The 25,461-nt window shown below is 37.7% G+C and overlaps 2 protein-coding genes across 2 annotated transcripts; both read right to left on the bottom strand.

Annotated features, from left to right (window-relative positions):
• Positions 1-896: 896 nt before the first annotated feature.
• LOC308702163 (granzyme B(G,H)-like) lies at positions 897-13,988 on the bottom strand (the record flags this gene model as incomplete). Its single annotated transcript, XM_081384830.1, has 9 exons — positions 897-934; positions 1,477-1,564; positions 8,078-8,149; positions 10,117-10,286; positions 12,591-12,648; positions 12,734-12,985; positions 13,436-13,574; positions 13,681-13,831; positions 13,928-13,988. The coding sequence occupies 9 exons, from the start codon at positions 13,986-13,988 to the stop codon at positions 897-899; spliced, it is 1,029 nt and encodes a 342-aa protein (XP_081240956.1).
• Positions 13,989-21,137: 7,149 nt separating this feature from the next.
• Positions 21,138-25,081, bottom strand: LOC308701923 (mast cell protease 4-like). Its single transcript, XM_081384402.1, has 7 exons — positions 25,007-25,081; positions 23,844-23,916; positions 23,444-23,545; positions 23,212-23,362; positions 22,964-23,105; positions 21,444-21,698; positions 21,138-21,353 (listed from the first exon to the last, which is right to left on the bottom strand). The coding sequence occupies exons 2-7, from the start codon at positions 23,899-23,901 to the stop codon at positions 21,195-21,197; spliced, it is 867 nt and encodes a 288-aa protein (XP_081240528.1). The 5' UTR covers positions 23,902-23,916; positions 25,007-25,081; the 3' UTR covers positions 21,138-21,194.
• Between the last annotated feature and the right edge of the window lie 380 nt (positions 25,082-25,461).

The raw sequence follows: 25,461 nt of genomic DNA, 5'->3' as shown, positions 1-25,461 counted from the left end.
AATATTTTCATAGATCCATGGAAGATATGGTGAAATCTTAGTAAACACATTAGGATACTTAGGTGAATTACAGTGTTTAGGGTCACCGAAAGATGTGACACCAACTGCAGTGTTTCCATAGCCTGGGTGCCAGCCCGAACCCCGCCCACAATATTTTTTGGTCGGGAAGTTCGGTCTGGACTCGCTCCGTTGAGGAGCTATTATGCCCGAACAAAAATTGTTCGGACCAATCAAATTGTCAGGGCGGGCTTTATACGATGATGCACAGATAAGCAACGGTAACGTCATCATCCACGTCATCAACGAGCGCTTGGGTTGAATTCAAATGACTGCCGCTGAAGAATTGAGATTTCACGCGTTCACGCTTACAAATAAGGCAGATAGAATAAATGCATATTTGGCGTGCTGTCCGAGGAGAGGCTTCGGGCTCGGTATTCGTCCCGAATCCAAAGTACTCCCCCCGTATTCCTGGCTGTGGAAGAACAAGCCAAGAGTGAGTGCAGGGATGCTGAAAACTGTCATGTTAGGTGAGTTGACCGAGTGAATAAATATATGCTTTCCTCTCATGCTGATAGACGGTTGATTGGATTGATTATTTGAATGTGCTCCTCCTGAAATTTGTTTATAAAACATCATGTGTAGATTCCGCCATCGCGTCTGTTATAGAAGATATCGACAGCGCATTAATTTTAAAAGAGGAACAGAGAACCGCGATCGGAAACATGAATGAAAAACATATGTCACTTACTCCGTTGCTCTGATTGGTTGTAGGTCTATCCAATTGAGTGCAGAGGAATTTTTTTTCCTGGTTCGGTTGAAACACGCCCCATAATCAAAGATCAATGGAGAAGTATCAGACTCACATTCTGACTAGAATTGAGTATGACGACGTCAGGCTAGTGTTTCCACAAACCAAAGGACCTCCTGAATCCCCCTGTTAAGAAACACAGATCAACACGTCACTAAAATGCCATATCACAATTAAAACTCACTTCATAAAATGATTACATACTTCGCAGGATCCACCATGGCCATATGCACACATCATCTGTGAGTCTGAGTATTTCCATTTTCTCTTCCATATTTTACATTTTGTGTTTTCCACTATCTTTACTTTGGCCTCCATTAGACGAAAACACAAACTTGGGAAAACACAAATTTGGGTTTCGAAGTGCAAGTTCTTGAAAACAAAATGGTTATCTTCTCTGTGTAAACCACAAAAATGTGAATTTGTGAAAACTGTGATGTCATGCGCATGCGTGTTCAGTCTAAAGGCGCATAGTTTCTTTACAAAGTGACATCGCCACCTACTGGCCTGGTCTAAATAATAAAGCATATTTAGTCAGTTTTTTGACAATGTTATCATCTGTACACAAAAAAATGCAAAAAATAAAAAAAATAAAATTAGTATACTGTTGTTGTGTAAATGTACCCTTAGTAATGAATCAATATGCAGTTCAGTTCATTTAGTCTCACCAGTGAAGGTCAGGTGTGGCAGCAGAGAGGCCAGCAGGAGCAGAGAGATGATGATGATGGTCATGATGAAGAAGACGATCAGTGAGCTCTCATGATAAAACACTGTATAAGGGTGGGTGGAGACAATGAGCTTTTTTTTTTTTCCTTCAGTTTGTGGATGAAGTATTTTTCTTGTTAATCCTTGTGGTCTCATTTTTGGCCGAGATCTAGAAGATTAAAGCAGGTCAGCATACATTTTGTTACTTGAATATTTTACAATTCATAACCTTACATATCAGTATAAATTGATGGAAAACCATCATAATAACCCAGGTGGTGTATATATGTATATATGTGTGTGTGTATATGTACAGTATATATACCTCCTCATTTGTTTCTCCACTAGAAGTACATAATGTATGCAAAATACCATCTAGATAATTTGTCATTTAGGATATGCTCAATGCATCTTTTTATCAACAGTTCTAAACAGTACCAAATTAGGGTTCTTTGGCTTGTAACCATAGCAGAACCCTTTTTGTATGTTTCCATAAAGAACCATGCTTTTAAAGTGTTACAGGGCCTTAATGATATTATAAATAACCTTTTAAATAATAGTTTATTTTCATTAATATTAGTATATTTATATTAATATTATTCTTATGTTATTTATTAATTAGGGGTGTGACGGTTAGTATATAACCGTGAGACCGACGGTTATAGTTGAACACCGTCATTAGAACTCTATAACCGCCAAAACCGTGTTATTAAAATATTTTTTACAAACATTTTTTTATCATAGAGAATGTTTAAATACTAATTAAAAACAATTGTTAACAGTCTGTGTTATTAGTGATCTACGTCGTTTCCAACTGTATTTGATTCTTTGCCAAGTACCCCCTGACTGACCGCCAATCATTTGAGATAGAAATAAAAGCTACGACTATGATATAGTGATGTGCCATCATTATGAGATTTATTAAACAAAGGAAAAACATTTGCAATAATAAACATTAGCAATAAACATTTGCAATAATAACAAATGTATATTACCGTGATCGTGCAGTTTAGCCCTTGACTGGCCCCAAACATGTTTGATAAACGAAAAATATACAGTGTGTGTAAATATGATGTGTATTACATTTTAGCTCAAAAAACAATTGTAATAAAAGATTGGATCATAAGATGCGCAATATTTCGGGAGACATGGTTTTTACCACTTAATGAAGTTTTGTTTTGTAAATCATCAGACATGATTTTTACCACTTCATTAAGTTTTGCTTTGTAGAAAGCCTTTCTTTAAAACGAATTTCGTTTTGTACAAATTGTATCTTAATTTTAATAAATGTTTCATCAACCAATTTCATGTAGCCTATTTAATAAATAAAAGAAAACATAGTAGACAATATAATAACCGCGGCATGCAGGCGCGGGCGCGCCGCGTTCACTTGCATTGCATTTCATTGTGAACTAGAGCGCATCTCATCGTAAATGAATGCAACTCAGCGTAGGCCTATGCCTCATACATTAGCATTAAATATCTTTGCTGCATCCTTTCTAGAACAGACAAGGGCTTTCTTGCAGCTCGCATCAGCAGAGCATTGCATCGTCCATAGACCGCAAAACAATGAGCGGATGGCGGGCGGGTGCGGCTTTGAAAAAAAAAAAAAAAAACATTGGTGCGGATGTTATATAATTTTATTTGTTTAATAGGCAACCAAGTAGCTAATCAGTGTCTGCTCGTTTATTCAAACTAAGTTGTCCTATAACAGACGACCTTCGCAACCCCCCCCACCCGGCCGACGGTTATGTTATGAACCGTCACATTTGACTCACGTCATAACCGTCATCACCAATTCTGAAACCGGCACACCCCTATTATTAATATTGTTTTTTGTCTTTTTTTAGTTACTCTTTATCTGTATATGACATTCTTCTTTCAGACGAATACAATCGGAGTTATATTAAAAAATGTCCTGGCTCTTCCAAGCTTTAATGGCAGCGAATGGCTGTTTGACTTTGGAACCATCAAACCATCAAAGCACAAAGTGCTCCACGCATCTCCAGGGGTTAGTAAAGTCCTTCTGAAGTGAAGCGATTCATTTGTGTAAAAAAAATATCCATATTTAAAACTTTATCGACTAAAATAACTAGCTTCTGGCAGACGGCCGTACGCAACGACTTACACTAAATGAGTAACCCTTGAACTTGACACACAACATAATGATGAATGCGGTTGCCCAGCCCTGTTTGTGCTAGTTATTATATATGGATATTTTTCTTACACAAACGCATTGCTTCACTTTAGAAGTCCTTTATTAACCCCTGCAGAGCCGTGTTTAGCACTTTAGAATAGATGCTCTTTGACGGACTTCCAAAGACATACAGCCATTCACTGCAATTATAAAGCTTGGAAGAGCCAGGACATTTTTTAATATAACTCCGATTGTATTCGTCTGAAAGAAGAATGTCATATACACCTAGGATGACTTCAGGGTGAGTAAATAATGGGCTAATTTTAATTTTTAGGTCAACTATCCCTTTAAGACTGAATTTCAATTTTGTTGAGCACACCCTAAACGTAGTCCAATCTCAGTTTGTTTCCATTTCTGACAAAGGAGAGCTGATTGGGAGGGTGAGAAAAATGAGGGCCACCCAAAAAAAAAAAAAAAAAAAAAAATATATATATATATATATATAGAGAGAGAGAGAGATAGAGAGAGAGAGAGAGAGAGAGAGAGAGAGAGAGAGAGAGGGGGGGGGACCCTTTTCACAGATTGTGATTCTCTCTTATGGCAGCTGTAATTGTCTTGATATTTTTCCCTTCTTCTGGAAAGTCATGGCAATTCTATCATGGCTCTTTTCTTTTGTTATTATAGCAAATGGGAATACAAAAAATAATACTGTATCTCATCTCCATTTCACTGCTATAGAAGTTTACCCAGCTATGAGGACTTCTGCTGAGAACAATAGAAATGTTAGAAGTCTTATTTAGACAGCTGGGGATGTTGACCTCTAGTGTTGAGTTGAAGTAATTGCAGGTTATGTTGGATGGATGCCAAACTTGTTCCAAATAATATTCAGTTGTTCAACTTTAATAGATACATTTATCAAAATTAGAAGAAATAAGGCAGGGAAATTTAAAAGAAAGGAAATTTAAGAGAAAGGAAATTTAAAAGGGAAGGGACGTGTATTATAACATAATGGTAAAATATTCTGAATCAACATTAGATTCAAAATCAACATTAACTTACATTGCTACGGGCAAGTAGAAAGACTTTATTGTTCAGTAATGGGAACCATATATGAACATAATGAAGCATTTGTGCCAACAAAAAACACTTTTCAGTGATAAATGGCCTGAAAGTGCAAAAAGTGTTGGTTTTTTTTTTCCCCTCTCTGATGTAAGTGTTTACAGGCTTGATAAAGATTTTGTAATCAGCAGCTCAAGCATCAAGTGCTGAGACCCTATAGATTTTTGTTTTATATGTCTTTTTTATTAGGGGTTCAAGCGCACCCTTGTGAAAAATAAGTGCACAGAAATGGGAGATTCATTGCAGAATAGTCCTATTTGGATGGGACATGGTTTAACATGGAGAGGTGGGGTAAAGTAATAATTACCAGAGCTTCTCTGTGATTTTAGTCCCATCCAAATGTGCCATCTCAGTAATCATTACGAACAATGTCAGTAAAGATTACGGCGACTTTTACCTTCAGTAAAAAGGTAGGCTAATACTAATCCCGTGCGAATAGACCCGCTGTAAATACGTGAAATTTTGATGCTTGAGAAAGCATTCAGTTGCGTTCTAGACGCTGGGACAAGTCTGTGGCAAAAACTCAAGTGTTTTCCACATACTGTACCATTCAGATCAGAAAGAAGATCGAAAGCACTTGTTAGAGGCACGAAACTTCTTTTAGCGTTACCTATTACCAACACAATCCAATCTGAAGTTAATCAATACATCGTTCGACCTGACATAATTGTTTTATATAAATAAAATATAGGTTATACGTGTTTGCGCACGTGATATCAGGCAGCAACATAATATGCACAGTTAAAATTACAGACATCCTGTGGTAAAATTACATTACTCCATCTACCCTTGTGAAGTTAATCCTAGCTGAACAGGGCTTATGACAGCTGATGTAGGCTAGATGAGTGGAGCTAATGAGTCTGGTTCGTGTTAGTGTCACCAGAGCCCGTCTATGGAGAGCCTGGCCACTCCCTATTAAGTCCTATTGTACCGAATTTTGGTTGTAGTTCCACCAAAGTTCCACTGGGGGCGATCGCCCATGAGTGCAAAATGAATGGGAGTTTATTGAGCTAGAATACTTCTTTTGAATACAACTTTCAAATTACTAGACAAAAAATTATATCCTGAGAAAAGTGGATTTTGAGGGGTATAGCCAGGCGGGAAGGAAGTCGACCGGAAGTTGAAGCCGGCCGCGTGCCACTATCTTGTAGCAGAACTTCACCTGCAGTTAGCATCCCATTGACTCCCATTCATTTTGGCGTCACTTTGACAGCGAATAACTTTACATCTGAGGCTTTTGAAGACTCCATTTGTCCATTATTTATTTCTAAAGAAACACGACAATGTATAAAATGCTCCATTACCTTGTAGCTTATGTTATGGCCCCGTAGAAGCATTTTTTTTGTAAAAGTAGGCTAACGATTGCGTCATAACCACGCGACTCTCTGTCGTACAGTAGAGAGATTACCGTATGGACGGGAGGTGAAGCTCGCGGGCAATCGGGGGGACGTGGAGGCAAAATGACAATATAATTAATCAGAATACCTAGCAAAAGTTGCTCCTGCTCCAAGCTCATGGACAGCTCCTACTCACACTCTCCGTCTCTGCAAGATTCGGAAGGGAATGATTCAGATTTCTCTTGGCACAGCTACTAGAAGACAGACGGGTTGCTCATGTGGTCCGTGTAACGTTTTGCTCGGTTTGAGTCTGCGCGTCAGGAAAGGAAGTGCTAAGAAATCGCTAAAAATGGGCTTCACTTGTCTCAATTGAGTTCCAATGGGGTCGCTGTGTCCATTTCTTTTACTGTCTATGGGTATAGCGCCATAGACCTCCATTCATTCTGCACTCGTCCTGTGAGCGCCCTCATATGGAACCAGAGTGGAACTGCAACCAGTTCAGAAGCCGGAAGTTTACTGAGAGTGGAACTTCTCCCCTTATTCGACATTCTCTGGTGTCACGCAAACCACCGAACCTCAGGTCAGATCAGCACAGAGCAGATCATATGATAGAGTCGGAGGAGACCACAAAAATATCGTAACCATTTGAATTCTGTACAGAATGCTGTATTTTAAAGCGATATGGGCGATATCAGGAGGAGAAACTGTTCGAGATTAGAAGAAAACTCTCTAGCTGTGATATAAACGAAATGTTATTGGCTATTTTAAAAAGTAGAAGCTGCTCAATATGTCCAGCCCTGTCTTTCTGTTTTAGTGGAAATTAAATCAAACATGAATAATGCTGCGTGTTTCAAGGCACTTCAGTGGACATATAAACAATTCCATGCTATGAGGAATCTGAGGATTGACAGTCGGCTGCGGGATTTAGGAAGTGTCATCTACATATATGTGGTATTCACTCTCAAATTGCTTGATTGATCATTGCAAGAGAACAGACAGAGATATGTCAAAGTAGGAATGCATTAGCAATGTAAAATAACAAATATTTGTAACGAATATTTCTATAAGGCTATACTATTACTTGTCTTGAGTTTAATCTGCGAATTGTCAAACGATGCTTGATTGTTCTTAGAAGGGTGTTACAGTTTTGCATAGATGTTATGAGTAAAATACAATATAGAAGTGATGCATATTAAGTTTATAAAGCAGCAGCAAGCATTACGTGAAATTACTGTAATGGGCTTTCTCATGTAGGCCTACAGACTTTTGTATTGTTTTGCTCAACTTCCAACATCGCCCTTTTTATAAGGCTGATATTTTAATTTACCCGTGTGTTTCGGGTGGGTTCAGCTGTAAAAGTGTTAGAGTCAGGCTATCATGTGTTGTTCAACTGACCTCCAAATTTACAAATAGGAGTGAAGAGGGTTTTGTTGTGTTTTTTAATGGTTAGTGGTTTATGCGGCAATGAGCTACTCTTGCCAGCTAACACTTGTCACCGCTCTGTTGCAATTGTATCCCATTGTGATAGCAGTGTTTTGTGGGGCAAATGCTGGTCTAGAAAGCTATTGTTCTTTAACGACAATGAGGCAAACGTTAATATCATTAATAAGGGATGCACCTCTGTTTAGTTTATAAATTATTTGTAGGCTCATTACTTGGTTATCAGTCATGGGTGACTTCACATTTCAGGCTGCTCACATTATGATGTTTTATAAAACAAAGTTCGGGAGGAGCACGTTGTGAACTCGTTAACTACCAATTTGTTGATTCTCTATCTCTGTTTGAATTGCAGAAATTCAAACTCCAGAAAAAGGACGGGAAATTTCGAACAGAGCCAAGTTTTGTCTGTTTTTTTTTTTTTTTTTACTCAAGTGGTCCTGACTGAAATACATTTTGAATATAAGAAACACCTAATGATAATTAATTTTATTTTAATCTTTTTCCAAACCTCTGTTATGTCACTTCTCTTACAGGCTGCTTGTAGGGTGTCACCAGGACAATGGGCCTCTCCAAACAGGCCTCTCCTGATGGTGGGTCAGAGGACTTTGGAGTTGAGCATAGATGTGACATCCGGATGTGACATCCACCAATAACACCCATTGACCATTGAAAAGCTGGATGTTCTGCCAGCTGCCTGAGACCTTCACCTCCCTTTGTTCATCCAATGTTTTTAGGACGCTTATCGCATGTGGTGTCAGACATGTCCAGAGGTGGGTAGTAACGAAGTACATTTACTTCGTTACATTTACTTGAGTACTTTTTTAGAAAAAATGTACTTTTAAGAGTAGATTTGAATGTGGGTACTTATTACTTTTACTCGAGTACATTTCTAATGAAAAAACGGTACTTTTACTTCGTTACATTGGGTGACATTCCTCTCGTTACTTTATTTTAATGCAATATGTGTTGTTAAATGCGTAGTTTATTCCAAGCGCGCTGTATCTTTTTTCTGGACTTGAGCGATGCTCAATTCACAAATGAATGACTCTTTTGAGTCGATTCTGTTCAAAGACTTCATCAAACAAGTTGGCAGATCTGTCTAAATCGGTTCGCGAATCAGTTTGAATGATCTGTTCAGTTCCTGCACGCACTGAATCATCTGAAGCCCTTTCAATTCACACTCGACTCGGAGTCGTAACAGGAAGATTTAAGCACATCAAGAGCGTTAGATGAAGTGGCAGTGGACCTACAGTAGCTACTAGCTACAGTCAAGTGAGGGCAAATCTTCAAATGCATCAACTTTTTGCCAGCGATAAAGATCTTTATTAGTTGAACATCTTCGTAAGCTGTCTGTGAATGAATGATTCCACAGGACGATATATTCGATTTCATTTCACTCAGGTAATACATTTTAAAACCAAACAGATCACTACGCCACGATACTAGAAAGTATGACATTACCCGTTTTTTTGGACATATAAATTAATTTACATTAAATAAAGCTACCATTGTTAATGAACACCCGCCATCCCGCGGTAGTTTGTGTGTATTGTTGCGCAGTGGCGTGCGAACTCGACTTGAAAACGAATGCCTTTGCCTGCCGTTGACAGTTAACCAGTTTAAACATGCTTGCAGAAATATACATTTGATTATATTTTTGGAGAACAGTCAGAAGAAGAACCGTCGATGTACTTTTTTTTTTGTGTGTGTGTGTGCAGATGTTCAGTAGCAGTCATGAGCGCGAGCACATGTGAAGAGTTTTTAACTCTTCTCTGTAAATACCTTTGAATGCAACACTGCAGATTCATTTTATTTCGAAATTTTCTAATAATCCAAATGTAGTTGTATAAGTTAATATTATACAAACCAGAGGACAGGCAATGATTTTCGAGCTATACAGATGGCAGAAATAATGCTTATGTCTCTCTTCTGTTTTTGTTGCAAAGATAGCTGATAATAATAGTCATTTAAATAAACAAAATCTAAATATATAATTTTATATATAGCCTACGACTTCAGAGGCAAAAGCCTCTAAGTACCATCTGAAATTTTCTTCTAAAAGAGCATTTTTATCAAGCTTGTATGTTTATGTTCACACTTAAATGGCAATGAAAAGTAGCCTACCTATTAATTGTCATTAAAGTGAAATTACTAACCTTAAATATACGAGCTTGATACAAATGATTGTTTTAGAAGAAAATTTCAGATGGCACTCAGAGGCTTTTGCATCATGAAGTCTTCATATATGTATATTGTTTTGGTTGTTGTTGTTGTGTTTCCTTGCCTTCCTACTATGTAAAGCGACCTTGGGTTTGAGAAAGGCGCTATATAAAATAAACTTATTATATATATATATATATATATATATATATATATATATATATATATATAGAGGCCTATATGATCCGAAGTAACTAGTTACTCACTACTTGAGTAGTTTTTTCATTGGATACTTTTTTACTCTTACTCAAGTAACTATTAAGATTATTACTTTTACTTTTACTTTGAGTAAATATTTCTATAAGTACTTGTACTTTTACTTGAGTACAGTTTTTGGGTACTCTACCCACCTCTGGACATGTCATTGCCCCTGCCACTCGATGGATGAGCTGGTGAACAGTGGATTTGGGCATGTCAAACGCCCTGGATACCACACTGTAGGAAGTTCCACTGGCCAGCCAGAAAAGACCCCACCCGTGAACCAGCATCTGGTCCAGGAGCTGGAGAAGGGCTGTAGGGACTGTTTGGATGCAGATGGAATAAACTGGCTAGCTCTGTTGGGAATAGTTAATAAAATTGTAAAACTGCTCATTTGGGAATGTACAGTATAATAGTTTATAAAATATTATTATTAAAATCAAAAACTTGCTACTGTGTCATTTTTTTATGATAATAGTCTACTGTAGGTGATCTTAAACAAAATAAACAGTAATAGCGTAATTATAAAATATAACAGTATTGCTGTTCATAATATTAGTTTGTTTTACAAAATGAGAACAATTACCTAACATGCAATTAAGACTTGCCTCTGTGCTTCTATTTAAAGTCCCCATGAAATCAAAAAAGTTGCCCAAAGTTTTTTGGCTTTTATATGAATATGTTGGCCTTACTGTTATCTATAAGCTCCGAAACAATGACAAAATTCACTTTTAAAATATATAACCATTCAAAACTTACAGTCTCTCAATTCCACCATGATTTTGATATCACGCTGCACTTCAGCTTCTCATCAGATTTTCTGTCCAATCTAATGCTCTCTAGAATCTAAAGCGTCCCTCCCCCTACATTACAAACAGACACTGAAGCTGCGACTAAAATCAGTCATTTGTTCAAACATTTACCATTTTTAACATGGTGAATGGCACATAGTGCACTATATAGGGGACAGGGAATGATTTAGACAGTGTAAATATGCTTTCAATTGGGGCAAATTAAGTCTGTTTTCATGTTAGTGTCACGTGAACCGCCGTCTGCTCCGGTCCAGAGACACGACATCACAGAGTGGATCATAAGCGCGAGTCGGCGCAGACCAGAAAACTTATCTGACTTATTTGAATTCTGCACAGAATGCTATATTTTAAAGCGATATGGCAGAGATTAGGAGGAAACTGCTGCTTTACTGAGCTCAACTGAGGCTCTTGCCAAGCTGTTATATAAACTAAACGCTATTGGCTATTAACCCTTTCACACGTACGATCACACCGGTGTGATCAGTCTAGGCTGGTCCTATTGGCTATTATTATTAGATGAAATCATACACCAAAATCCTACACTGAATACACCATGTAGCGGTAATGAGCAGCTGGTAACTTAGCAACGACATTACATTACGCTACCTCAAAAGCCTGTACAAAAATGTATTCTGAGGTGCCTTAATGCGCAAACGCTGCCTTTGAAGTCATTGCCTGCATTTACACAGGGCAACTTTTTTGAGCAATGTTGTCGGGCAATGTTGCCTGGGCACTTTCCCATTGAGAATGGGCAACATATTTCTATCTGGATACTTTAGATCGGTCGTGGGCCCTGTGCCGTACCTGGTTGCCCATTGACGGCAATAATGCCCAGCAACATTGCATAAAAAGTTGTGTATCATCACCTAAAGTTTTCGGAAGCAGCCCTTGTCAATTCATGTGTTCAACTTCATGCAGCGCTGCACACACCAAATGGTGTGTGATATAAAAATACCGTGATTCTTGATGCCATAAGCCAAACTGTCTGTGCAGCAAATGTTTTAATTTGATGTGAGATTTACTTTGGCAGAGTGAGAACGTGAGACAGAGCCTAAAAGCGTATGGCAACCCTGTATGCTATGTAAAATATATTCTGTGTAAAAAATGATACTCATCAGTTGTTTGGAGTACTTTACAAAAGTTTAGAGGTTTAAGAGTTTTAAGTTAATCTGTAGCAGTAATTCATGTATGAAGTAAAAAATAAACTAGTATTATAGTAAAAATAAAGTAATAAAATAAACCCATTATGCTCCATTAAATAAACAACCCAATTTGCTGGGTAAAATTTTCCCAACATACTTTATGTCCTATAATATATTTACCCAGCCTTTGGGCTAAAAACAACACATATTGGGTTGTTTTTAACTCCGTTTTTTTTTTTTTTTTTTTTTACTCAAATCCTGGAGGCCTTTCCAGGACTGTTTTAATTCAACTTAATTTAGACTAAACTAATTGTTTTACTTATAAAATATTTTCTTTTCTTTTTTTATTTCAGTTTTCCCCCTTCAAGTAGATATGAGCCGTACTTGCATGACTGAAAATTGAGGGTGTTGCCATGATGGCCACCAAGTGAACTGCTAAATGATTTTAAAGCGTGCAATTATTTATGTTTGTGACAATGAGAACACTTTGACTATAATTGATGCTTGCCATGATTGAAAGAAGGTTTATTTAAGAATTCAAGAAAAACATTTCTTTCTTTTTAGTTTACATGAAGTCACTTAATTTTTCCATTTTGTTGATCCATTGAAGATATGCTGAAATCTTAGTATACACATTAGGATACTTAGGATCATTACAGTTTTTACGGTTACCGAAAGATGTGACACCAACTGCAGTGTTTCCACAAACCAAAGGACCTCCTGAATCCCCCTGTTAAGAAACACAGATCAACACGTCACTAGTGAAACCAGTCTGTACATTACCATAAAGTCTGTGATTCATCTTTTGTACATACCTTGCAGGATCCACCACTGCCATATTCACAGATCATCTGTGAGGCCAAGAAGATCGATCCCCAAGAAGCTCGACAGTCTGCCTGATTTATTGTAGTCGTGTTTGCCTCCATTAGACGATCACTCTTTAGGCCATTAGTCCACAGTCTTCCCCAGCCGGCAACACTACAGAGAGTACCTGCTCCCACGTCTTCTCCTTTCTTTGGTAATGATATCAGTCTAACGTTGTTGTTTAGTTTGACTTTTTTCTCTAGCTGTAATTCAAAAATACAACCATTTTTTATAAAAAATCTTTTATAAGACTGAAGTTCAGTTGATTATACTTTTGTTTTTGAGGTTTGTACAGAAGCCCTAAAGTTTTTTAAAGTTATTTTTAAATGCCTCTTTATTATTGTGTTTTCTGCTTATAATAGTCACAAAACAAATGCATCAATGATATTCCAGTTTTTTTTTTTTTTTGTTTTTTTTTGTTTTTTTTGCTTTTTTTTGCCCATTTCTTTTTTGTTGCTACACAGAGCAATATATAAATAATGTAGGAAATAGAGGCCAAAAGAGGCACTTGGCCATTTACATATAATGATTTAAATCCCTTCAGTAATTTTTAAGGCAAGAAATTTTAATAGAAAATCAAACATAGTGGTTTGTGTCTACTGTTTCCTGATCAGATTTTCTTTTGAAAAACTAAAAGTATTACAGGTTGTTACCCTCAGAAGCATGATGTCATTCTGAAAAATACTTGGTATATACTCTGGATGCGGGATGTAAGACTTCACGTCGAAGCGATCTGAACTCTTGATGTTCCTTAAGTCATGAGCACCAACAACAACCGTTAGAATCTCAAATCTGTTGAAAGAGAAAGTCATGATAGTAATTTATGTCATTCAGCACACTGTATTGTTGCACTGCAGTTGTTGTGTCATTCAAAAGTGATTTCTAAACAAGCTTTTACCTATCCCAGCAATGTGCAGCAGTCAAGACAAACTCATCAGAAATGAGGAATCCACCGCAGATATGTTCCCCATACGTCTGAATAGAAACCATGTAGGGTCTGGAGTGGGGTTTGGCTTCCCTGCCGTTCACTATACCCACATTCACATGAGCTGAGAGAGAGAGTGCTGTTAGTCAACTTATTCAGCACATACAAATCAAACATTCTTAAAAATAATCATAATTTATTGTAATATAATCAATCTCACCAGTGAAGGTCAGGTGTGGCAGCAGAGAGGCCAGCAGGAGCAGAGAGATGATGATGGTCATGATGAAGAAGACGATCACTGAGCTCTCACTGGCTAAACATTGTATAAATATACTTTAAATATGGGTGGTGACATTAAGCGGCACGTTACTCCACCTCCTTTTTTAAAAAAAAAAAAAAAAGTGTAGTATGAGCAACACAATGATTAGAAAGTACTGTTCTTGTTAATCCTTGCGGTCTCGTACTGAAGCCACCGATGGTTTGAATTATTAGATTTAAGTTTTAAAAAAGCTGAATTTATTATACCATTTTTGATGATTTTATCCCAAATATTGACCAAAAGTTGGCGTTTTCAGTCTTTGCCCATTCAAGTTTATATGACAAATACTTGCATGACTGGAAATTGAGGGTGTAACCAAGATGGCCCTAAGTGAATTAATGTGAAATTACTTTTGTGCTCCCCATGTAATATTGCAATTATATATGGTTGTGACCATGAGGATATTTAGCAATATTATTTAACAGATTGATCAATATTCAGTTCAGTTAGTCTCACCAGTGAAGGTCAGGTGTGGCAGCAGAGAGATGATGATGATGGATCAGTGAGCTGTCATGACAAAACACTCGCCGTGTCCGAATATGCCGACTTCCATAATATGTAGTATAGGTGAAAAGCAGTATGCAACCAAGTATGTCTGAATTCAATAGAGTATACATACAGTCACCAGCCACTATATTAGGTACACCTTTTCAACTGCCTATTAACGCAAATATCTAATAATCAGTCTATCACACTTGGCAGCGACTCAATGCATCTAGGCATGGTCAAGACGATCTGCTGAAGTTGGGCATCAGGATGAAGAAGAAAGGTGATATTGAGGGTATGTGAAGAAAAAAAAAGTTGTGATTGTCAAAACATTTGGTAACTAAACAGAATTTTATTAAGTTTAGTGACAACATGTTACGATGTTTAGCTACATGGTACAATGACTGGTAGGCTACTGTTTTTATTATTGCTTGACATCTTGAATCAATATCGATTCATTTGGATAATTACAGTAGATACATGTTGATTTTTCTCAAGAAAAACTCTCACTAATGCTGTAAACATACAGAGAGCCCTGTCAGCTGGTATTATTAAAGGTTAAAAATAACAACTCAAATTAAATATAATGCGTTTTTTATTATAATAACAACTTTATAATATTTTAATGATGTAAGTAAACATATAATATGTAATATAGTGGACATCTTTAGCAAAACACTCCTCTCTATAGCTAATTTTTTCTAGCCTATAGCCTATATGGTCATTAAATGGCTTTCCTGAGGTAAATGTAACGTTATGTGACATTGTTCTCCAGTTGTTTTATTGACCTCTTACCGCGGTTGAAAATCACTGATTAATCCGAGGCATATACATTTCGGTAAGTTGTACTATATCTTTCAACATACCTATTGTTCATTCGGGTTTATTTACTTAGCCTAGTAAAGAAGAGTAAAAGATGATCGGTTCATGTGCCGCTTGAACAGAGGCGCTACAGCGATCTGTCACGTCACATTTACAAGCACATTTATTGTTTGAATTTCGTAATAAAATTGACAGACTCTGAGAGCTGATCATTTGTTTTATATCAAAAGTAACCTGCTCTGTCTTGTAAAAGTAACCGTCAGTGTCCTTTGCTTCACAATTTTTCTCTGCGTGAGAAAATGGATGTGTGGTGTGGATATTTCCGTAAACCATGTCTATGTGATGAGGGTCAGTGTGAGTGTGAAGGAAGAAGACAGGGTCGGCGCGACTGGGACTCATATGTCTCTTGTATTTAAAGTAAAAGAAAAATAAACAAAAGGTGTGCCACTGTGCGTTCATCCTAGGTTTTTACTACAGCACAGAAAATTAATTGACAGTTCACACAAGCTCTTCCCGCTGTCATCAGCTTTCTCTGGTTCACTCTTCCCGCTGTCAACAGCTTTCTCTGGTTCACGTAAACTCTTCCCACTGTCATCAGCTTTCTCTGGTTCACTCTTCCCGCTGTCAATAGCTTTCTCTTGCCACAGTCACGCTGCATACGAGTCTTCAGTCCTTCTCTCTCTCTCTCGCTCACTCCCCGTCAGCTTATATCCGGTCTCTCCACGCCGATTACTGCAACAAGACATAGGTGTTTTAGACATTCCCTTTCGAAAGGGAACTCGCACTGTGTCGATTGACGCTTTGGGGAATGATATACCAACGCCACCATGCTAAGGGGAGTGCATGCCCACTGGCAGTGACAACTGTCAGAACCAGCTAAATTCACACCAGCAAAGGTCACACTGGGCTGTCAGTGACAGCATTCCCTACGGTCATAGCCCAAGCTATACGCTTCACAGGAAAACCTCCATAAACTTTGTTTAATGAAAGGTCTGACCTGGTGTCACTTACATGGGACACTTCAGTCTGGCCAACTTTCCTGTCTGTCCGAAGACAGAGCCTCTGGACACTTGATTTATAAGGCATCCAACCTGAGGGACTGCGAAGCTGACAGTGAACCACTCAGCCTGGATCTCAAAGACGGGGTATCCTGGAGAGCATGACTCAGCATAGTGCTTACAACCCTTCCTAGCGAGGGGAGTTTCTCTGCTCGTTTCAAGCACTGAGGAGGCCTGAAAAAGGCCTAAGGGCTGATCTAACTGGGAGGCCTCACGAGAGGCCTACGACCGTCTGACCAGACTTCAGGAGGCCAAGTACTCATAGTGACCGTCAGTGAGGGGAGCACATGGCCTGGTCAAGATTATCAAGATATGCACACGAGTTACTGTAATCTGTGCAAACATTAAACTTTGCTTAAATTAAACGTCTTGCTTTGGTCTACACTTGAAGTGTTCTGTTTGCAAAATAAAAAAAAAGCAAAATTGAAAACGATATTAAATTTAAACTAATTTACAAATGCGAAACTATAATAACCTTGGGCGTGAGCGCGTGTGAAAAGTGTCAATTGCGTGAGAATTGGTAACCCTCAAAGTTTCCACTCTGAATGATGCAAAAAGCTTGCTGGTTGAAGCCGCCAAACACATGTTCCTCTTTCTCTTGAATGTAGGGTCCCAAGACCAACGCAAGTCATATAATCAATGCAAGGAAATTGACAAATAAAATTTATGAAGAAAAAGAGTTTTAGGGAATTGTGGTAGTGTATTTGCACTATGATAAAATGTTGATGCTACATGCTAAAATATTTTTTGTGTGTAAAATATCCTCCTAGCATATTCAGGTCAAATGTTTAAATGCTTTGTTCCTTTTATCAGGTCTTACTGAAAGTCTTTATGTGAGTATTTTTCTCTGAAATTTTGCTGCCATTTCTAGTGTTAGGGGTTAACAGTTTAGGACCTAAGGACCAGATGTCTGAAAGGAGACCCGGAGTCAGAATTAAAATAAATTGAAGAAAAGTTTTACTGAAGATAGTTTGCAGTTTCATCAGCAGAAGTCAGCTTCAAGACTCACACAGGAGTTTGTGCCGCCCCGCTCACAGTTACAAAGATCAGGCTAATAAACAGATAAACATAGTAATTTTCCACACATATCCAGATAAATGGAAGCATATCTCCATCGATTATGCAGCTGACACTGGGACCCTGAAGTTAGGGTACGTCGTGACCTTCCTGGTCTCAGATTTGGGTTGCTGGGCGCCAGCATGTCCAGAACAACAACTCAGTCAATCTCTAATAATGCCAGTTGTTCCTTAACCTGTAACCAATAAGACTAACACACACACACAGACACACAGCTTTTCCAAGGTTGGATTTGGCCAGGCTCTAACTATAAACAGGAGTCTTGTCTCAAAATATCAAGATAACAAGTTCTTTCTCTCAAGGATATAGGACACTTTAGTCTAAATGGAAAATATAGGCTTTAACTGAGAAATGGCCCCTTAAACTATAGACTTCAATGACCCCTATTTGTTTTAACACGTTGAAGTCCTTTCTCAACAAAAAAAAAAAAAAAATACATGTCCCTATTTCATTTCTGGAAGCCAGGCTAAATGAGCAAGCACTGTTACTGCATTCAGATATCAAAAACTGACATTAAAGAATACATGAAAAGAACATTTCAGTAATCACACTGGTAACTTCTATAACAAAGTAAAATCTCAAGAGAAGTCATTCAACTCATTTGATATTTAGAAGGAAAAATATTGATTAATACCTTGATTATAATTACTCATTACATATACATTGAAGCAGCAGTGGATTCCAATCCACCTCCTTCACTAGGTACATGCTTTGGGCAGGAAATATTTCGCAAAATATCCTGAATCCGTGTGGTAAAACATTGTGGGCAGAGCATCTTGCCTACAGGAAATACACCATCTCTTTAAAAAACTTGATACAAAAATAAAGTAGACTTTTACTGTATATTTACAGTGAATGCCAGATAACAAAACTTGACTCATGGAGGATTGACATATTATGCATTTATTGAAACAATTTGGAGATATTCAAGACAAAAACAAGTAAATGCCAAGAAACATTTCCAATAAACGTATGTATCCATGGAAGATATGCTGAAACCATCATATAAACTTCAGGTAGTTTAGGTGATTTACAGAGATCTGGGTCTCTGAAGGATGTGACACCAACTGCAGTGTCTCCACAAACCAAAGGATCTCCTGAATCCCCCGTTAACAATGCAAACACAAAGTGGAAGTGAAGCGATGCAGCTGACACCGTATGTCACATGACATTGACAACGTGGTGGATGTAGTATGTCCAAATTTAATTCATACTATACACATTCATACTAAATAGAACATACTTTTTTAAGTCACAAAATAAGTATCAAACCAAATGTAGTATCTATACAGTATGCAATTTCAGATGCATATACATATACACAAACACACACTAACACACACCAGCCACTATATTAGGTACACCTGTTCAACTTTCTATTAACGCAAATATCTAATAATCAAGGCAGCGACTCAATGCATTTAGGCATGTTGACATGGTCAAGATGATCTGCTGAAGTTGGGCATCAGGATGAAGAAGAAAGGTGTTTTAAGTGACTTTGAACGTGGCCTGGTTGTTGAGTATTTCAGAAACTGCTGATCTACTTGGATTTTCACTCACAGCTATCTCTAGAGTTTACAGAGAATGGTTTGAGACATATCCAGTGAGCAGCAGTTCTGTGGGTGAAAATGCCTTATTGATGCCAGAGGTCAGAGGAGAATGACAACTTGTTCAAGCTGATAGAGAGGCAACTGAGAAGAGGAGCATCTCTGAATGCACAACACGAACCTTGAAGCAGATGGGCTACAGAAGCAGAAGACACACCGGGTGCCACTCCTGTCAGATAAGTACAGGAAACTGAGGCTATAGAAAGACAAAGGTGCCGAAGGTGGAGGTAGGTCGAAGGCTGACCAAAGCGGAGTCGGAGGGACAAGGGAGCCCAGAGAAGGCGTATGGCCGATGGTTTCCAGTGGAGCCGAGGGAGGGAGGAGCCCAGGTGGAGCAATGGGCACAGAGTCTGGAAGCGGAGACAGGGGTTCCTCTGTGCTGGATGGAGCTGGTGGCCTGAAGACACTTGGCAGATCTTTACAGCACGTGGGAGATGTCGAGGGGCTGAAGGACAGCAGCGGAGGAGGGGCTGAGGAACTGGCTGAATAAGGAGGTGGGAGAGGGAGGCTGGGCGGAAATTCAGGGAATACAGGGGACGCTGGAGAACTCTGAAGATACAGGAAGCGCTGGAGATACAGGGGAACTAGAAATAATCTCCTCAAAAAAGTCTATTAAAACCTCCTCAAAAATGTCCTTTAGTTCATCAAAATAACTTCCAAAGGCCAATTCGTACTCACACTCAGCGGTGGGGAAGTGAACGGGGCAATCTTCCCAGCTTCTGAACTCCACAAGCACTCCCTCAACGATCCGCGGTGTTGCCGGCTTGCGCACCTGGTCAGACTCGAAAGGGCTCAGGCTCCGGGGAGATGTCCTCTCCTGTCCTCTCCTCAGGTTCAGGCTCGTGCATCGCGGCAGGCTGGTCTCCCTTGTCTGCGATGCCGATGGTGAATGGTGAGTCGTTGTTCACCAGCACCCACTCCACGAATGAAGCAAAATCCTCTTTTGGACCGGCTAGTTTGTTTGGCATGCTAGCTGGATGAAATCCCGAGTGTGGCTTTCCTGCTGTCTTCCTGCTCCAGGCACAACAACTGAACAGTGGGAAGGTCCATGGTGAATTAACTTCTGTTTAGGTTGGGTGTTCTGTCACGATCTGGTTGTGCAAATCACACAAACGCAGGAGATCAAGGAAATAGAATAGCATTTAATAATAAATCCAACGGGGAACACTGGAGAACACAACCACAATCAAATACTGACGACACCGAACAATGAACACAGAAAACACTGGGCTTAAATACCAAAGGAATACTAATGACGTAAATGTACTTTATTACATAAAATGCATTATGTATTACATAATATACATTTTTCAATAGTTAAGATAAATCAACAGCATAAATCGACTTTTTTTTTTTTTAAAGCAAAAACAAAACAAAAATGTTACGGTGAGGCACATAATGGATGTGAATGGGGTCCATTTTTGGAGGTTTTAAAAGTAGAAATGTGAATCCTGTAATTTTATAAAAGCATTAATATTCTGATGAAACTGTTGTATGATTTGTAAAGTGGTTTAATAATAAAGTTCATCATTTTACAGTCACTTAAGTGTTAACGCCATTGTCATTGTGGTAAAGTTGTAAAAAATGTAATATAACTTTACACAAAAAAAGGTTAGTAAGTGATTTTTTCACACTAAAATTGTGTTGACCCATATTGTTTGTCTCTTGTGGCTACACCATTGAAAAGTGAGTATTTTAACATGTATGGATTCACTTTTATTATAAGTGCTTGTATTCATTATTTTTGTGATAATCAACAAAAACAACTGCTATACGAGCTTAACTTGTATTGAACTCAGAATATAAAGCAGATGTTCAATCAGTTATTGTGAAGATCTCATAATCCGCAAAGTTCCAGTGAAGTCTTGCTTTACAATTCTGTCCCAATCAAACATGGTTTGTGCTGTAAAGGCATTGCAGTTTCACAATGTTCACGGCGGATGTGGTAAAACTTCACAATATGTTGCGTAAACCATTGTGGGCTGAGCATCTATAATCTATAAATGTGATACAAAAAAAAATAGGGCTAGATTAAAAAAAGCCACTTGACTCAGGATGATTGATTTGATGCATTTATTGAAACAATTTGGAGACATTCAAGACAAAATCAAGAAAATGTTAATAAACATTTCCAATAAACTTATGTATCCATGGAAGATATGCTGAAACCTTCATATAAACTTCAGGTAGTTTAGGTGAATTACAGAGATCTGGGTCTCCAAAGGATGTGACACCAACTGCAGTGTCTCCACAAACCAAAGGACCTCCTGAATCCCCCTGTTAAAAATGCAAACACAAAGTGCACAATTTTGGGCTTCATATCAGTCAGTGTTTGGATCATATGACAGATGATGATCTTGTACTTACGGTGCAACTTCCTCCATCGCCATATGTACACATCATCTGTGAAGCTGAAAAGTTGCCTTCTCCCCATTTATTTTCACAATTTGTGTTATTTATGATCTTCACATTTGTCTCCATGAGACGATTGCTAAGTGGGCCATTAGTATTCAGTCTTCCCCAGCCTGAAACACTGCAAACAGAACGCACTTCATTGTCCTCTTCTTTCATTGGTATGGAAATCCAGTTGACTTTCTCATTTTGTGTGACCTTTTTATCCAGCTGTTGTACAAAATCACAAAGAAAGATTTAATCATATTGAACGACGGTTTTCCAAATGTTATTTTATTCCATTTTATTTTATCATAACAGATGTAACCCCTCTTAGATCGTTTCTCTTTAGCTGAGATTTGTTTGTCTGGTTTCTTTTCTGATCAAGTATTTATGCATCTTTGTAAAGGTTCAGATACGCTGATGTATTGACAGCATCTAAATAAAAGCATTTACGTATGCAAAGCTTTAGAAACATGAATCCTTTATATTTATCTTATAAACGCTGGCTATTTGTACATTTTACTATTTGATATTTTTGAGCCCCTGCACACATACACTAACCTCTTCTAAAAATGATATGCAAAATAATAAGATAAATGTGCAAATTGCAACATAGAGTACAATTACAGTGATTTAGCTGACGCTGCACTCTGTGTAATACTTGGTTTTGATTGGCCAATCGTTGTATTTAGCGGTCCGTCATCCATCACAACATTTTTTTTTTTTTTTTTTTTTTATGCCTGGAAACTAAAAAATATCACAATACATAACAACAGAAACAATAAAGAACGAGACATATATCATGAAATCAATACAATTAAAATAATTAAGAGCCAGAGAGGAAGAGAAGGAAAACACGACGCTGCATGTATTCGAGGTTTGTTTATGTCTCTTATCACAAATGCAACTGGCGCCATCTTGCGTCTTACTGGCTGTTATGGAAATGACCCAGTATTAGTTTAATATTGTTTAAGTGTTTGTCTTGTTGTCAATAGTTTTGTACGTTGTAGTGGGCTATTCTTTTCCTTAGCGAAAGTTTTAAAATACTGTACAGGTAAGATTATAAAATAATTTGCAGCTGTGTTAAAATATGGCCTATTGATCACTTTAAAGCATCTTTTTCACTTTAGAAATAATGGTCCAGATTATAAGTAGTTCCTGCATAGTAACTTGGTAACACAAGTAATTAGTGATGCATTTTATGACTATTCAGAGTAAAAATGATGACTAATTACGTTTCAGACATGTGATAATGTGACATTTGTCAGTAGTTAATAGTTATTTATGAGGCTGATTAATTATTGATTACCTAATAAGGAACTATCTCCTAAATTTGATAATACTTAGTGATAAGCTTGTTTCTATATTAGTTAGTAGATGAAGTGTTAATGTTAGTCCTGCATCACTTCCTGCTTAGTTATTAATGACGGACCATTATTATGCTAAAGTGTTACCAGATATCATTTTGAACTGAAATGAGTACAGATTGTTACCCTTAAAAGCATAATGTCATTCATAACAGGTTCCACGGTAAAGTCTGGATGCTGGTGGTAGGACTTTACTCCGATGCGGACTGAACCCTCAGTCGTGTTTTTTAGGTCATGTGCGCCAACCACAACTGTCAAATTCTCCAGTCTGTTAATAGCAAATAGAGTTGATCAATATAATCATCCTTTTCTTTTTAGAGTATAGAAGCCTATGTCAAATGTCATGATAAACATTTCCAAACAATAGAATGTACTTGTTTCGACAATGTGCAGCAGTCAAGACAAACTGATCAGAAATGAGGAATCCACCGCAGTTATGGAGCCAGTTCTTCTGAATAGAAACCATGTAAGGTCTGGAGTGTGGTTTGGCTTCTGTGCCGTTCACTATACCCACATTCACATGAGCTGAGAGAGAGAGGGGGGGGGGGGTAGTTGCATTATTAACTCAATATTGATTAAATCAATATTCAGTTCAGTTAGTCTCACCAGTGAAGGTCAGGTGTGGCAGCAGAGATGCCAGCAGGAGCAGAGAGATGATGATGATGGTCATGATGAAGAAGACGATCAGTGAGCTCTCATGATAAAACACTGTATAAATATAAGGGTGGGTGGAGACACTGAGCTTCTGGTAACTATGTATCAGACCAGCTTCCATGGAACCACAATATCATATCTAATGATCTCAAACAAATTCAAGTGAGCTGTAGACATGACTAAGTGAATAATTAATAACATGGCATAAATAAATAAAATAAAAGTACTGAAATTCATACAGAAAATGTAGATGGAAATCGAGAACCGTGTTATAGTGCATGCAACAAAAATAATAAATGTAAAAAATACATTGATAATAATTTTTTTACTCATAAAAAAAAGGAAAGTTCACCATGGCCTGGGTGGATGTGGTTGAACAGATATGTGGCTAGAACCGCAGTTGAGCTCATAAGCTCCACAACTCTCTGTCAAGATGAAAAACGGTAAGGGACAGTAAATTTGCTGTTGAATTTGTACATGAAATACTCTCACTTGTGGCAAGAGTGATGTTAAATTTACTGAACAGAATGAACATACCTTAAAATGCATTAAAAATAACAGTTCAGGCAGAAAATCCATATCAGATCATACATTTAAGACATGGGCTGCATATGTTGTCAACAGGAAACAGCTTTTTTATCAGAATGTACAATCATGTTCAACTAATAAGGTTAAAAAAGAGCAGATCTTATCAGCAAGAATTACAGCATTTTCCCAGCCAGTTGCAATGCTCATTTGAATGTTTTGATTTGTTCTTATGGGTTTTGGGGGCGACACATTACAAGTACATCTGATAAAAATAACAATAAATGTAAGTAACTATTAAAGTTACACATTACTTTTAAATTAACAACATGCTACTTTTCCAAATAAGCAACACTTTTTGCATTTTTCTCAGTTACTCACAGACTATTTGGACTAGACCAACCAAATTTGTATTAAACTTGCATCTGTCTGCTAATTACCCATACCATTTAAAGATAGATTACATATGACATATCGTTCACAGTATTTATTTGAATGGAAGAAGCCAGATGTTGCAACTGACCCCAACCCAGGAGATGGTTGCAACATGTTAAAAATACCTTCAATTTCACTGATTAACTTTAGCTTTTTGTCTCAATGAGCATAGAATTATGAAAATATTAACTGTTTTAGGCCTACTATAATATTAGTTTTGTTTGTTTATGTGTAGAACATAGGCCTACATAGATTCAGTGTGCAGGTGTTACAGATGCTATTCAATCTCTCCGTATTTCAGTGTCATACAGGAAGAATTGAACAGTTTGCAATGCAACAAACTTTTATTAAACATGCAATTTATAACTTGTTGCAACTGTCCCCAACCCTGTCAGCCACGACAGAACACCATATGCCTGCTAGACACATGACTTTGACACATGCTAAACTTAGAAGTCAACAAAACAATAATTCAAACTAAGTTTTAATTAATTCATACGAAATGTCAGAACAGTATGACAAAAATACATCTCATGAAAAAATTTACTTTCATACCTCCAAAACAAGTTTTGTTGTTTGAATATGTCTACTGTCTTCTTGGTGGGGGAAGGGTCTAACTGTGCATACAGTGTGAGTGTCATCACTCTAGCTTGTTTCTGATTGGAGAAAAATGACATGTTGCAATCATCCCCTGTTGCAACTGTCCCCGGTCTCCCTAGACTAAAAGTGAGCATGCATTTACTCCTCTATTAGTAGTATTCTCAAAATGAATAAAAACAGTAAAAGCAAACTCAGAATATTATGCTAAAATGTTATATTATCCAATTTCTTTGCTGCTGACTTTTGTTGTTCCAATTCAATCAAGTTAAACATCACATTTGTGTCCCCCCCCCCCTTTTTTTTTTAATTGCTAAAGTAATTTTTGTGTTTGTTTTGCCTCTTATTCTTTTGCAATGGCAGCACAGCTGAACGCTTTGTTTGAGCGGCGTACAGATGTGAATCTGCATTTC

This window comes from Scardinius erythrophthalmus (genome assembly GCF_964197995.2).
Source record: "Scardinius erythrophthalmus genome assembly, chromosome: 14".
NCBI classification, from domain to species: Eukaryota; Metazoa; Chordata; class Actinopteri; order Cypriniformes; family Leuciscidae; genus Scardinius; species Scardinius erythrophthalmus.
This window is presented reverse-complemented; position numbering and strand designations above follow the sequence as displayed.